This window comes from Artemia franciscana, chromosome 9, assembly GCF_032884065.1.
Source record: "Artemia franciscana chromosome 9, ASM3288406v1, whole genome shotgun sequence".
Taxonomy (NCBI): Eukaryota; Metazoa; Arthropoda; class Branchiopoda; order Anostraca; family Artemiidae; genus Artemia; species Artemia franciscana.
Genome location: NC_088871.1, coordinates 46,404,609 through 46,421,439, shown reverse-complemented (window position 1 = coordinate 46,421,439; position 16,831 = coordinate 46,404,609). Strand labels below are relative to the sequence as shown.

Below are 16,831 nucleotides of genomic sequence, written 5' to 3'. Positions count from 1 at the left end.
TGTATACAATCATTATCACAAAAAGTAACGGTGATAGAACATACCCCTTTTTTATAACATACCCCTGTTTTACTCCTACCAGGATTTGGAAGAGTCGGGTTGGACCCTCTGGTGTCTTGACGCAACATTTGTCGTCTGTACATGGCGAAAACAACTATCGCTATTTTGTCAGAGATTTCATAATGGATGAGAGTAGTTTTAGTCTTTCTCAATCTAGGGAGCCAAGTGCCTCCTCGAAGTCGACAAAAATGACATAGATCTTCGATCACCACTTGCTGCTATCTTCAGTTTGAAGCGTGAATATAAGGCCACGCATGAGAGGTTTGGTCGGAAGCCATACTATTCATTTTTAAGGTCTTGTTCGAGCTGTCTTCGATATATATATATATATATATATATATATATATATATATATATATATATATATATATATATATATATATATATATATATATATATATATATATATATATATATATATATAAATGTGCGTATGCATAATACTAAACTTCTCATGAAATTCCTACACAACTAGCAATTTCGAAAGATAGTCAACCAATAAGTTTGAAACTTAAAGGGTCATGCACAATAATGGTCAAAAGCTTAAGTAAAGGCTAAGGGCTACTAAAAAAATTTCCAAAATCGACGTTTTCAAGCCGCAGGTAATAGTTGGAAAATCCTGGAAAAATCACTAGTGACAATAAGGTGTTGAGTATTAAGTAATAAACTAACCATACGATACAGCGGCAAAGTCAGTCGGACGACAGGCGTAAAAAACACACACAAAAATCCCTTAGTCCTAAAAATTATTTTTGTTCTAAAAAAAAGAAAAAATAGACTATCAACTGCAAATGATTGGAAGAGGGAATATAAGCCCCCCCCCCATGGCACACCACTCAGGGTCTCTTGACCTGTTTCCACAACAAAAATTTCCCTGAAGTTAAGGAAAAACCTTGGGTATACTCAAGTGGTATTGGCTATACAAAGCATTATCATTATTTATTTTTCAACAGCACTATAAAAAGGTATAATGCGTGGAGTAACATGAAGAAAAAATACATAAAATACTATGCAAATCTAAATAGAAATCACATAGAAAACAGTTACAGAGTAACAAATAAAAATAAAAGACACTAGAAAGAGAAAAGAAAATAAAAGGAGGGAAAAAAAGAAGAAGAAAAAACAACTCATGAATAACAGAATCTAATAACGCAGTAATATAGAGAAATACACAAACCGTTTTTATTGTTAACACAATTAATATTTAAATTTTACCCACTCTTTACAATAGTAAAAACGTGGAGTAAAAAAAGAGAGAGAAAAAAAAAAACAACGAGAAAAAAAAACAAAAAAAAACTTACGACTGAAAAAACCGTTGTGCGGAGGAACATGGATACAAGCGGTATTCGCAAGCTTTCTGTTGCTTTCAATTTTACTGTAATATCGAGAACAAGAATGACAATATAGTTTCGACAATGGTAGTGTCAAAACTGCATATAAAATTCGTTACAATTTAAACTGATCTGCACAGTAAAACAAACAAAAACTCGATTAGGAGATAATAGCTCGAGGTCTGTGGCACCTGACGTCACATGACTGGGGAGGAGCTCAAATTTAAAGACATGGGCAACCTATTAGATAGAATAGTTAATATTAAAACAACCTTTAAAGTAGATAATACAGATAAGATAGTACAGAATAGATAGTACAGAAGGTACTTACCAGGTTATAATCAGGAACTTTGCTCGAAGGTATATCTAAGGGTTCTCCTGAGGGTTTTCCTACAACTAACGGGTAATTGTCCATTTCTTTTCTTCGTTCAACAACAAAAAGGTTTTGATCATCAGCTAAGGTTTCGAACGTCCTCTACAAGAAAAATAACACTAGTTAACGCACAACCCATTGTATTACATGACATATTAGGGGCGCTTGTATTAGGTACCATGGGTTACGTAAGATTGTTGGGTAATTTAGATTCATTTTTTAAGCAAGTTCCGACGGGAGCCAGAAAACTTTGTCAAGGGATAATGGCCACGCGACATCCATATGTTCAATTCGCAAGAATCTTCCTAGATATAGTTAGAGGGGAAAATCTTCAGACTCTATAGATCCCAGGAGAACATTGACCCGAACCAAAATCAAATAACCATCATGGTCTATGTGTAAAATGGGAGTTTTTTGAAATCACGCTCAGAGACTATACATTGCATGCTGTGCGTCGTTCAACTAGGTCATTCACGTCAGGTCAACTAGGTCATTCACGTGACAACTAGGTCATTCACGTTGATACCACACAGCTTTGAAAACCTCTCAAGTCAGGTCAAACATCACGCAATCCGCAATTGTTACCAATTAAATAGCACATGCAGTTGCTGATGATTTCAATTTTGAGGCAGTGTGTGGTACAAAACATGAAGCTTTCTTAATAAATATTATACAACACGTTGTTACTGGGGATTTTCATTTAATGTTTTAAAGCCAAGTTTAGACAAACAGAGGGACATTTTGTGATGCAAAAACGACCAAACAATGTTATTATGTCAGGTGCAGCTAGTCTGAAAAAAAAAAGACAAAAGAAACTCCTGAAAATTCTTTTGCCATTCAAAGATCAGCAAATAAATAGCGAAGAAAAGCAACAAAGTAATATGAGACCCCCTAACTTTCGTCAGCTCGCTGCACGAGCCCTATGGTGGTTCGGTCATTTAGTCCGCATGCCAGCAGAAACACCAGCCAGCACATTATTCAGTTTTGATCCCTCTGCGCATGGCTGGAAGCACCCTTGCGGAAGGCCCCACTTCAGATGGAGGGACAGCCTCACTCAGCCCCTCCCAATGACCGATTATGATCTACAGAAACAGTCACACTTGTATAAAACCGTCCCGATCTCGTATCTCTCTACGCTCGGCCATCAGCAGGAGCATTAAGTCATTATTACACCTGGTGGACAAGAGTGGGGAGTACAGAAATTTATCGTTGTACTCCCTATCCAGGGAGATTTATTCTTTTTGTACATGCGCCTCATTGCACTGGTTCAATCAAAACCTACGGATGAATTTGATTTACTTTGATTATGTGATTTATTTTTGATTTAGAATCTGAATGTATCTGAATTTGATTTATAATCTAGAGAGCAATTGGAACAAAAATCCAGAACCATACTCTAAAAGCTTAAATCAGATTTTCCTTAAAGTAAGATGCGTTAGATTTGTTAATTTTCCTTGAACTATTATTAATTTTAAACCTATTTGTCAAACCTATTATACTTGTTTTCTGAAGTTCAGAGAATAGACTTATTCTCAAGGTTTACATGCAATCCATAGCTTTTTGTTGATTCAATTGTAAAACAAAGTCAAATACCTATGACCACATCTAGGGTTTTTTTTCTGCCTACCCAGCAGATATTGGCTGATTAACCGCTTTTTGTCAAAACTTTGCTTAACACTGGCTTTTGAGAACTTTTTTAGGGGGCAATGAGCCCTTCTCCTTTTTGAAATACTCCAATAGGGACATGCAAAATACCACCTAAGGCTCAAGTCTATGTTTTGATTACGCCATTAGTTATTATCTATGGTGCAAAGTACACAGAGGCATTACGTATTTCCTATGCTAAAAATATACACTCTACAATACCATCTAAATATCTAATGAGATCCGTGCGTGCTGTTTTGTATGAATATAGATCGCTGTGACTACACTCATAATATAGGTCATAATATGGCACAAGCATGGCATCTTTTGTTGGCGTTATTTTATCCTCAAAAAAAGAAAAAAGAAAAAAAAAGACTCACTTGCTGCAAAAGACCAATGAAAAAGGCTTTGGCTAGATTCTGATAATTTTTTGTGCTTCCCTCAACTTTGGCGTAAAGATCCTTGATACCAATTACTTCACAGATGGTTTTTAGAGCTCGGTGACAGACAAGTCCGTGGCCTTCTGCACACTTTCTAACGTGAATTTTTGTCTTACCAAATTGAGTGAAGAAATCATGATACACTGCGAACAAACAAATAAGAAAATTTTATTAGGTTGAATAAAACTAAAATAGTAAGAACGATTTCATCTTTTCTAAGTCAGGGACTAAAAACACGTTCCTAGGAGAAATTTAAGGTGTTTAGCAGAGCGAAATTAAGGAGCTTAGCTATTGGAGACGAAGTGAATAGTTATATGTACAGGCATGGGTGAGGTAGACCAATTCTATTAAGAGAAGATTCTTTGCTAATGTTTTTTATTTATGTCCTTAAGTGTAAATAATTTTCCTACTAGCATTTTACAGTGGACTTGGTTACTTTGTCCTCAAGAGAAAAATAATTAATGTCTCAAGGCAATTATTTTTTTTTCCAGGAATACTTGTTTTTAGATAAGACCATTGTGAGCAAAATAAAGCTATTGTGCACTGATTGACACAAACAAAACAAAGTGGACTTGGTCAGGTTGGTTTATGAAAGATATTTATTTGTATCGAAAATGGATACATCCCTAATCAATTTAATATTTTAGGCCCCAAAAATGTTAAACTTACCAGTATGATTATTGTCCAATGGTATATAAAACGGACTATATACGCAGACATTCGATTTATGAGGTTGAAACAAGTAAGCGAGTATCCATCTCGCATTTATTTATATCGAAAATGAGTAACAACCTAATCAATTTAATATTTTAGGACAGAAAAAAAGAATTAAACTTACCAGTATGATTGTTGTACAGAGGAATATACATGAGCTTCTGAGCTGCCCGATTCTTGGCTGATTTCAATGCTGTTTGTCCGTTATTCGCCTTGCCCAGAGCAAAGCCAGCTAGTCCTTTCTTATTCCCAGTAATCACAAAAGCACTTAGACTACGCTTCCTTCCAAAAGTGGCAGTCATATTGAATACAGTTTTAAACTAAAAAAAAGAAAAAAAAATCTAAAGTTCACCCATCAGACTTTTTTTTTTGTCTGTTTATGTTAAAATTTTCTATTTTGTTATTGAATTTTAATAAAATACTCTAGATAATGTATGTGTACATTGTCAGAATTTATGTTTGCACTTTGTGTTTTATTATATGTGGCCAGTTTCTTAGTTTTTTTTTGTTTTTTCTTTCTACTATCCAATTTCGGAGGCCACTTGAATTTGAATTTGAGGGTAAACAGTACAGTTTTATTTAAAATATCTTTTGCTAAAAAAATAAACAAAAATGCATCGTTTCAAAGCTTCGATATATTTTTTTTTTCTTTGGATGGTATTTTGACATTAATCTAGTATGAAATGTGACTCTTTCTGAAAATTCCTATTTTACAAACATCTTTACCTAGTAAACAACACAAACGGCAGAGTTGCTCAACATACACATGTTGAGCAAAACATATATATGTTGGATAAAACATATAAATATTGTTTTATATAAATAAACATACATATGCTGTTTAATGAATACAAACACTTCAAACGCACGATTGACTAAATGAAAATGTAAGTTGAGTTTTAGACAGTCTAACTTCTAAAACCGTTTGTTTAAGGCTATGGGCCTGTCCCAGCACTTTTTTACGCCTTACGCTTCCCATCCAAGCCTTAGCTTTCTAGTCACAAAAGAAGAACAAGAAAGTCATAAGAGAACCAACACGTCAATAACAAGGCGTTATATTTACCCAATTGTTTGCTTCCACAACTCGTGAACAGCGACGTAAGAGTCGTTATTCAAGAACGACTCCTGAAACACAAGGGTAGTTAAACTACAAAAATAGAAAGCTTTTTTAAAAATAATAAAAAATTAACATAATAATTTCTGTTCGTTTTAAGTTTTAATATTGCTCCTTACTTTCAGTTGAAAAAACTTGTTTTTTATTTAAATTTAAGCATAAAAATTGACGATCTGCTTTGTTTTTTGGCTTTTTGAATACTGGAGTCATCCTAACTCCAGTCCTTTAGACACCATTGATCATATAGATGTATCTTATTTATCTCTTTATTAAAAGAATAATGGGAAAAATTTAATATAAATCTTTCAAATTATATTGGTCAATATCAATCACTCCCCAAACCTCCATATAGAATAGACAATTTTAGAAAGCTAGAACAGGGCTATTTTGATCAGTAATGCTGAGCATAAATGTTCTTATATCCCAGGTCCAAGAAAAACTCGAACACCTAGATATTAGGAAAGCCTCTTACCCCGGCGAAATTCCTATAAGGCTGATACACGCATGCTCCTCCTTCCTGCCCACGCCATTGGCTATGATGTATAACCAGTGTCTACTGGAAGGCGTTTTTCCAGATAAGTTTAAAAAGGCATTTATCACACCTATTCCGAAGAAAACATCACCGACCTCACCGTCAGACCTTGGGCCGATTTCGAAGACGCCCATCATCTCGAAAGTCTTTGAAGACGTTATTCTACAGTGGCTACTAGCAGAAGTAGAACATAAAATCGACCCTATGCAGTTCGGTTTTCGTCAAGGGCACAGCACAACACATTATCTGGTCAGATTACTTCATGATCTACTAGAGCACCTAGAAATTTCGGAGGCCTTTGCTGATATAATAATTTCTGATTTCGTGAAAGCTTTCGATCTCCTTGACCACGAGACTGTTATCAATGAAGCCCGTGCCCTGGAGGTCTCGCAGTTTCTGCTGTGCATCATCGCAAGTTTCCTTTCTGGTCGTCAACAGCGCGTACAACTTGAAAACGGAGAAGTATCCAACTACCAAGACATAACATGTGGAGCAGCCCAAGGAAGCAAGCTAGGTCCCATCTTATTTGTCATAGTAATCAACCGACTGATGAGACAACATAAACAAAGGTACAAGTTCGCAGATGACTGTTCAATCAGTCTACTACGATTCCTTTCACAAACACACGACCAACTCGAGCCCCTGGTTGCAGAGCTTCGGGATCAAGCTGATCAAGTGAAGCTCCAGCTAAGTCTCGAGAAAAGCTGTGTGTTGCGTGTCAACTTCCTAAAGAAGAAGAGGATTGACGAACATGTACCTCTCCAAACAAAGAAATCAGTCAAAATACTCGGCATTACACTAAGTGACGATCTTAGGTTCGGAGATCACATCAACCAGAGTTTATAAATGAAAATTTTGCAAAAATATTTTGTGGGAGACAGGGAGGGAAGACACTAAATTAAGATTTGGCCCCATGCGCAAAAGAGGCCAGGACCACCACTGCAAAGACCTTGGTAGTTTAGACTTGGTAGTTTTGATTAGCTTGGAAAACTTGTCCAGCAAACAGGAACTTAAAGCTACTCATATCTGGATTGCAATTAACTCACTCCTATTATATTTAGCCATTACATATAGGATAACTCAGTGAATCCCTTTGAATTATTTACCCTTAATTTGACTAGAAGATCCCAAGCTATAAGGTGAAGTACCTACAGCAGATGAGCTACCATTATACAGACGCTAATTAATAGGTACAATTTCCTTACGAAGCACTGATGAATGGCTTAAAAACGTAGGTCAATTTGTCACACTTTCCTGTCTTTTTGGGGCTGCTGGTAGGCACTGCACAAATGATAGCTATTTTGGAGAACTAGAAGTTAGATGACATTACTTTTTATAATACAGATTGTGAATTTCAAAAATCTCTATTACGTAGACTTTACTACCCTGTGATGGCACAGAGGGTTTGATGGCTCAGGTTGGCAATACGAGACTCAGAGTTAAAATCGAGATGTAGCAATACACTGCAGGGCCGACACGAAGGCCTTTGTAGTCAAGAAGTGTCATTAAACCGATACGATACAACAAAATTCACTTGTTTTCTTACTTACGTGTTGAAGTCACTAATTTTAAGAGGGTATGAACCAACGCTCGATTTGATGATCAATGCAGTGTTATTCTGGATGGCTGTAAAAAGCACTGGGAGTCGAAGTTTTCAATCTAACTCCTCCTGGGTCTTCCTCCCGGTCTTTGTCAATTTATCGTTTCTTCGAGTTTTATTCTCAGGAAAAGTTCGCGGGCGATCCCTTTGATACGCCCAGTTCATCGCAGTTGTTACCATTACCGTTATCGTTACAGTTACCATTACCATTCGATTTATATCTTGAAATTTCAGTCGTCCTCCCATGTACGCGTTCGTCACATGTCCGATGCAATTTATCTTTGCGATGCGACAGAAGCATATCATCTTGAAAGCAAGGAGGTTGTACTTGTTTTCTTGAGGTTGAAAGTCTGTCTACAGGGACCTTACACTGGCATATACTTCCTGATTTTCAGTCGATTAAAATATTTACGTGTAAAGTTGAAACGATGTTTTACCCATCAGTCTTTCAAAGTTTAGAATTTCTTTAATATTTAGGAACAATTGAAGATCCTTTGCATTATGATTCAAATTTTGGCACATCAAACGATAGAAAAGTAAAATTAAAGTTCCGCTAAGTTCATCACACCTTGATAGAACAATTAAACTAGCATGTATTCATAGTAAAAATAAAAATAATTACCTCTAATACTCTTGTGTCAAATCCAGCAAAATCACCTAAAAAAGAAAAACAAACATTTAAGATTACTATCGGACTTGAGAGAGCAAAAAAAAGAAAAAGAAATACTTTTAGGAATGACTCAATAGTTTTAATAGTTAGTACTGTGTTAAGTTCCTTTTTCTCACACGTGAAGCTAAAGTTTTTTAGTACTTTAAAAAAGCTTCTTATTCTAATTAAACGGCCCTTGTGTTATAGGAGTCATTCTTAAAGAAGGGACAAAAGTCAAACTTTCGAGTAAAGAGCCAGGTATTGACGAGGGGAAGATTTAGCAAGCTTGTAAAGATTTAGCAAGGGGACGACACCCTCATATACGGAATACTTTCTGTTTGTTTTAAGTTTCAATGTTGCTCCTTACTTTCAGTTGAAAAAACTGTTTTCAGAAATAGTTTCTGATTGTTTCACAAATAATACCGGGGAATCTGGCTCCTACTCCATGGAAAATTCCCCCCCGTAAAGTACCCCTCCCCCCAGAATATTCCCCCTTGACAGTTCTGTCTTCGCTGAAAATTTCTTTGGCCGATTCCGCCTGAAAAATTTTCCTTAACATACTTTCATTTGAAAAGAAAAACTTTAATTTATCATCGTTTTCAAATCATGCCGGAAATATCCCCCCTATCCATGAAAAAATCACCCAGAAAATTCCCCCCACAGCGAAAAGCAGCTCCCGCGGAAAATTCTCCCGTGGAGATTTTCTTCAGCGGTAAATTTCTTCACGAAAATTTCACCCGTGGAAAAATCCTCGATATAATTCAAATCCCTCTGAAAATTTTCAACGGACAATTACCCCTTGAAACTGTCACATGTAAAATTGAATCGGCAAATAGAAAGTAAGACGAATAAAAATAATTTTGTATTGGAATTCTGGCAAATTATCCCTTTGAAAGATTTCCGCTAGAAAGTTCATCCCCAGAAACAACCCACTCCCCGGAAAACTCTACCCGTTGAAACCCCCCCCCCCCCCCCCAGCGGCTCGCCCTAAAAAATTTCTGTATACTTCACGTTAACAAATACTATACGTAAACCTAGTGCAAATTCCATAACTTAGAGTCCTTTCCTCAGCGGCTGTGGGGGGGGGATCATATTAACCCCACCAAAAAATTGTTATTGGTCCTTTCATCTATGCTGATCCAAACGGCTATCTAATAATTTTGATTGGATCACTTTGGGAAAAAAAATGCATTGGAGGGATCTAGTTGTCCTCCAATCTTTTTGGCCACTTAAAAAGGACACTAGAACTCATAATTTCCGTTCGAATTATCCCTCTCCCGATATTCTAGGAAAATTGGTTTGATACAAACACCCCAAGGAAAAAAACGAACACACAAACAAACACGCATCCGTGATCTTTCTTCTGGCAAATGTATTTCCGAAGACCACACTGCCTTTTCATGACGAAAAATAACAGTTCAAATAGGGATAAATCCTTTTATTAGACAGTAAAAATACATTCAACAATTATTGGATATTTCGATCACATATATTGTGACCGTCATGAGCAGACATATTAAGATAAGTAAATAAAATCAACCCAAAAAACACACAAGGGTTCAATACGGAGTAAATGAAAAGACACAAGAAAAAAAAAAAAAAAAAAAAAAAACAAAAGAAAGCAGAACACACTCACGAAGAAGACTATACTACCAAGAATAAATTCAAATATTTATACTAACACATATCAGGATGGAGGCTGTTTGTCCTATCAAGCCTTGAAAAATAGCGGCTGCGACGCTGCTCAGTCGCTATTAGTGGCTCAGTTAATCAGTAGACTGACACTAGTCTTTTCTTTCTAGCCCATAGAGGGCTAAACAAGAGAAATTTCGCAAAACGAAAATATACGGATCTAATAGCCTTCTTATCATTAGCCGTAAACATATTCCAAAATGGAGTCAATGCAAGGACATGAGCTATCGCAAAAGCGTTGTAGGCACGGGCGAGAATATGCCTGCTGTAGCAAGCTTTACAGCGATTGCTGGCTATCTCTATCTTTTTTCAGCTCATGAGTGAATGTACCAACACAAAAAGAATCAGGGACAATATCAGAATTCAAAATGATTTGGTAGAACAAATGTAGATGCTGCAACAGCTTATCACTTGCATTTCTTAAATAAAAACCACATAATTGATCATAACCACGCGAGAACTTTTTTCGAAGGCGAATAATAGCACTGTAAATATCAGAGACCGTAACTACGAAGCCAATATCCGACTCAGTTTTAACTAGGCTATCCACTAGCAGCGATTCATGGTGGGTCTCTAACACTGGATCAGTTAAAGAAAATTCGCTGGTGAAATAGCTGACCCAGTCACTCTCACTTGGAAGCCCTGAAGTTGACACCTTTTGACTTTTTTCCCTGATGAATCTCCAGACTTCATTTGGGTTAGCTGCGAGACGCTCGCTCCTGCAGTCAATAATCTCAGCTTTGTGATTGGCAAGACACTTAGTAAAACTACGGTTCGTATATAGCCGTATGTCATTAACAGCACCAGATTTCGGCCGGTCACAAACATTCCATATTTGGTGCCAAAACTTGAATATTTGGAACTTTGCTGTACGAACAATTTTTGATTTTGATCCCGTGCTGCATGGCGGGAAACGCCCAAGAGGTCGTCCCCCAATCAGATGGAAGGAGACGGAAGGTGCCTTCTTAGCCATGGCAAATCTTCAGGAGGATGTCCGCATCCTTGCAAGAGACCGGTCTAAATGGAGACGCAATGTAGCATCACTCTCGACGCTGGAAGTATTTCGGCAAGATCGTTAAGTCAAGTAAGTAAGTCAAGGGTATCAAGCAAATTTTCGGAGAAACAATTGAAATTAAGAAAATTTTATTCAAGAACCTAGCTTTGAATAGAGATGCAGATGAATTTGACTGAAATTCAATTTACGATAATTTAAAAGATTCTCGAAAAATCGATAATTAAAGAAAATTCTTTTGATGCATCGATTGATATCAAAATTCCGTTTGTTAAAGTTTCAGTTACTATTAAGCGGTGTCGCTCCTTACTTAGAGTTTGCTACCATGAATTGTTTGATTATATTATAGCCAGTTTCATTCTATTTTTTACCCTCTTCAAAAGTTACGTCTTGTCATCTTTTCCCCTTCTTCTTTATTTTGGTATGCTCATTCTTTTATGGTGCTCTATATGCATAATATGTAGTTTATTTCTTGTTAACCCTTGTTTTTATTTATTCTTTTGAGCCAAAGTATTATTTCATACTTGATCTGTTTTATATTGAGAGGGATTATTGTTTCACTTCATATTTAGTTATTATTTCATATTTAAGCTGTATCCTTTGCTTTCAGAGAGAAAAAAAAAATTACGATGAGTTAATCATACTATTCAAAATTGTATGCTGAAGTTAAACAATTTATAACTGCTAGGAAAGGGGCCAACGATGAAGAAGGACTGAAGACTATAACTGCTACCGATGAAATCTAGCCTCACATCCGTCAAGCGAATTGCATTCAGATAGGCCGCAAGCCAAGGGTTCTGTCAAGGAATAGCCAAATATTTGGCTAACATATATATAGCGCGAAAAGCCACATGGACAGTCCAATACACTGACAATTTCAAAGCCATTTTTGAATGACTATGGGACTAAAAAAAATAAATAAATAGAATACAGAAAGATTAAAAGCTTGACGAATACTTAAAACTTCCACAAACATTTTGCTAAAAGTACATTTCTATTTACTAAAAGTAAACAAAGATAAAAAAAAATAGCGATTGAAAATCATACTAGGATTTAATGAATCGGGCTGTCCAATGCTTCTTCCTGGCAGTTTCCTTCCCGACCAACCTCCAAAATTTTAGCCAATATTCGGCTAGCATTTATATAGCGCAAAAAATACATGGACAGTCCCATACACTGACAATTTCAAAGCCATTTCTGAATGACTATGGGACTAAAAACAAAAATAAATAGAATACAGAAAGATTAAAAGCCTGAAAAATACTTAAAACTTCCATGACCATTTTGCTAAAAGTACAGTTGTATTTACTAAAAGTAAACAAAGAAAAAAAAATAGTTACTGAAAATCATACTAGGATTTAATGAATCGGGCGGTCCAATGCTTCTTCCTGGCAGTTTCCTTCCCGACCAACCTCCCAAATCTTAGCCAATATTGGCTAGCATTTATATAGCGCAAAAAAACACATGAACAGTCCCATACACTGACAATTTCAAAGCCATTTCTGAATGACTATGGGACTAAAAACAAAAATAAATAGAAAACAGAAAGATTAAAAGCCCGAAGAATACTTTAGACTTCCATAAACATATTGCTAAAAGTACATTTATATTTACTAAAAGTAAACAAAAGAAAAAAAAAACAGTTATTGAAAATCATACTAGGATTTAATGAATCGGGCTGTCCAATGCTTCTTCCTGGCAGTTTCCTTCCCGACCAACCTCGATCAACAGGCCTGAGTCTTCCCGCTGATGCTCTGCCCATTGTGTCGCGAATTCTCTGAAGATTTTCCTGGTATTTCGGATCCGGTGAGAGTTTCTTCTGAGTGTTCAGTTCTCTTCCGGCCAAAATAGGAGAATTCAAACCAGGCCATACCATGTTCTCTCGTCCTACAATTGAAAATCAAATGCTTAAAGTGAAACATATGTTGTGCTTTACAGTTCAGCAGAGGCAAAACGAAAAGCAGGATCAAATAAAAGTTCAAATGGGGATAAATTTATAAATTTATTTAGACAACGAAGAGAGGTACAAAAGGCTAGATATTTCGATCACAAATACAGCGATCGTCATCAGTACAAATACTGAAGTATTAAAATTGAAACTAACCTATTAAAAAAAAAAAAAAAAAAAAAATCTTCGTGTCATTAGACTTTTATACCTGTTTTCAAAGTCTAAATAAATGGATGGATCCCCATTTGAACGTTTATTTGTTCGTCATACAAAGACAGCGTAGTCTGAGAAAAGGATACCTAATTTAAGGTTTAACGTCGTATATATGGAGAAACGAGACCAACCAAGTATACTACTATAAACTCAACCTTTTTTTTTGCAATTAGAAGACACAGAAGACTTTGCCACCTTCATTGGAAATTTATTCTACATTTACGAAAGATTAAAGAAGAAAATTTACATCAAGACTTTGAATGATCTTAGTCATTGAACTCTCTCCGAAAAATATCTAGTGAATAACCCCGAAGTTCATTATTTTGTGAATAACCCGAAAATTAATTATCTTGTTTTGTATAAATATGTTATTCAATTTTAGTACTTTAGTATTTCTACTGATGACGATCACTGAAAGGCAGTGTGGTTTGAGAAAAGAATACCTAATTTAAGGTATTACGTCAAGAAAAGCAGGATGTCGTCAAACGGGGTGAGATGAGGTCATAATACTGAATTGGTAGGAGTAATTAGTAAGGCTTGAATAAAATCGGAGGGAGGAGAGGTGTGCGCTACCGTGCTGACCACAGGCAGTTTATTTTTTGTATTATGCCAAGGCAGGATAATTTTTGCCTGTTTTACTTTTTGATTCCCTCTTGAATATAGTTTAAAAGAACTGTTTTATTCTTTACAATTACAAATATGAGGCTAATAAACAATACAAACCTCTAAAATCAAACCACATTAAATACATATTAAAAAATAGTGGGCATGTCCTATATTTCTTTAAATCTGAGTAATAAAACGATTTTCAATCTGTTTGATAAGATGACTACAGTTTTGACTACATGACTACAGTTTGATTAGATGACTGCAGTTTTGACTAAAGTTTGAAACAATAACTACAATTTGATTAGATTACAATAGTTTTAAAGATTGGGCCCGTTCCCTTCCACACCCTCCAAATTTCGAAGGTAATGAAATGTTGCAGGAATCGCAATATTGAAAGCCCAAAATCACAACATGGCAAGTATATATTTCAAAAATGGTGAACATGTTACAGCTTGATGAAAATCAACAGAGCCATGGAAAATATATCAATGTCTGTGATTGAAGGTTCACAAGAAGGATACTTGAGCCCCTACAAAACATAAGAACCCCCCTCCAAAAAGTAGACACATGTGATGGCTCTTTTGATTAATAACCATCCAGGATATATTACGGGATTTACCATTAAGAATCTTTAAGATCGAAAAATACCATCTTAAACCAAAACACACTTAGTACATATTTCACAAATACGGTTTGGTTTCCACCTCATTGTTTATAAGGATTATTGAGCTTCTGATAAAAAATAAGAGAATTTAGCTAGTCATTTCCAGATTTTTTTTTTACCCACGTTTCTTTTGGTTTAAATCGGGTGCCTACTACTACCAAAACTGCATATGGAGATCTTTTTAAATCAAAATTGAGTTCCCGATTTCCCCCCTTTTTAAAGATACATATGGTTTTGTAATCAAACAATGAGATTTCATTTTCATTGGCATTGGTATTTCAATAAATAGTTTCGAACATCTACTGGGGCTAATTAATTTAATTTCCTTTGGGGATGGAACCCAACCCATTTGCTCAGTCATTTATTTATTAAGAGGAGAGTTAATGATGTCTTTGAAATGAATTCAAGTTTGGTTGCTAGTGTAATTTTGACACCTACACCAAAGAGTCAAGGGATGTTATTTTTCTACACTTCAGGGGTAGAATGTGTGCTTTATTTTCTTTGGTTTACGTCTGTGCTTAATTTTCGTCAATCAGCCACATTATTCTCTAAGCGCATACCAGAGAGGGAAGCCAAAAAACCCAGTCATTTTAAAACGTTAATTAGTCCCTGTAGAAAATTTTAAGCCCGCAAAAAGGAAGAGTTATGTTCACTTTTTTGGTAACCTGCGAGAAATTTTAAGCCAATACAAAGAACGAAAAGACTTCTTTGTAAAACAACGATAAAAGCATAATTCTTAACATGAAATGTGGGATAATAATGTCTCTATTTGGACAGGGATCATTGACCTCTTAGATTTTGCAAAAGTCGGAAAATACCCCTTCCCCTAGTTTTTGAAAAATACCAACTTTAAAAATATTCTAAAGCTTTTCTTTGGCATATGCGTGTGTCTTATTTTCGGAAGCCAACCATATTATTCTTTAAGCGTTTACAAGAGAGGGCGGCAAACAACTCCGTCATTATAAAAACCTAATGGTACGAAATTTGAAGCCCGTAAAAGAACAAGAAGCGCGCTTCTATCTGATTGGTCTTCTTTGTGAAATTTTAAGCCAATAAAAAGAACAATAGATTTTTTTGTACAATAAACTCATTGTTTCCCTATGTTATCACTCGTTTTCTTCCTCGTCCTTGAATTATGTCACTGTCTTTGAAGTTGTCCCAAAATATTGTTAAGATGTTAAATTTGTTTTAAAATTATGTTTAAATTTTGTGTCTAATGAAAACATTGTTCAGTTATTCTATGTCTACGATTTTGTAGTGGTAGTAATAGTAGACAGGTTTAATAGGAAAAACTTGGCAGCTATCGCTGATTTGCGTTTCTTCACAACATATTCAAAATCAAACCACACTTGTAAATATAAATCAAACTATAAACATTCACTTATATTGTATATATCGACGAAAAGCGGGACGAAAGAATTACCATATCGGTTTGTTCTTGCTTTAACGGGAACTAGCTAATTTTCACGAAATAAAGCTACAAATTGGTTAAACTTTGGTATTATCAAGACAGTATATTCATAGGAGATTAGTCATAGGGAGTACAAAAAGTACATCAATGGCATTTTCAACTTACCAACACCAATTATTTGTCCTCTATTCAAATTTTTAGCCACTCTTTTACCAGCTCCTTTGCCACGACCTCTTTTTCGGCCAGCATTACTGACGCTAGTGACCCCTTTCCATATTTCTGCTGCAGTTACTGAAAATTAAGAAAAATCTGAAGATATGAAGATGGGATGGAACTTTTAAAAATAGCCTTAAGGACGTTAAACTTTCCTTCTGACCCAACAATTAAGATTAACACAGTTCATGATGTGAACCAGGTAAAAAACAAGAGCTAAGAGCTCATATGGCACTTGTGACGAGGCAAGAAGAGCTAAGAGCCAAGAGCTCATATAGTATGAGCTCTAACAAAATTCTAAGAATCAACAGATTGATTTAAAAGGAAAATCAGAGGCTTAATGCCGGTCAGGATTTAAAATAAGAGCTCTGAGTCACGATGTCCTTCTAAATATCAAAATTCATTAAGATCCGATCACCCCCTCGTAAGTTATAAATACCTAATTTTTCCTCTCCCTTTAGCCCACCAGATGGTCGAATCTGTGAAAACGACTTTATCAAGTCAATTTGTGCAGCTCCCTGACACACCTACCAATTTACATCACCAAACTCGCCAAATCACTGAACCCCTCCCCCAGCTCCCCCAAAGAGAGCGAATCCAGTACGGTTACGT

The 16,831-nt window shown here is 35.8% G+C and overlaps 1 protein-coding gene across 3 annotated transcripts in view; it reads right to left on the bottom strand.

Moving 5' to 3' along the window:
* Window positions 1-16,831, bottom strand: part of LOC136031482 (small ribosomal subunit protein uS5m-like) — a 76,226-nt gene that overhangs the window by 7,564 nt on the left and 51,831 nt on the right. For all 3 annotated transcript variants that reach the window (XM_065711117.1, XM_065711119.1, XM_065711118.1), the window contains exons 3-8: window positions 16,172-16,297; window positions 12,821-13,048; window positions 8,431-8,465; window positions 4,687-4,882; window positions 3,789-3,991; window positions 1,723-1,866 (exon numbers count right to left, since the gene is read on the bottom strand). In XM_065711117.1, coding sequence (XP_065567189.1) covers window positions 1,723-1,866; window positions 3,789-3,991; window positions 4,687-4,882; window positions 8,431-8,465; window positions 12,821-13,048; window positions 16,172-16,297 — 932 coding nt within the window. The remainder of the gene's footprint in view (window positions 1-1,722; window positions 1,867-3,788; window positions 3,992-4,686; window positions 4,883-8,430; window positions 8,466-12,820; window positions 13,049-16,171; window positions 16,298-16,831) is intronic.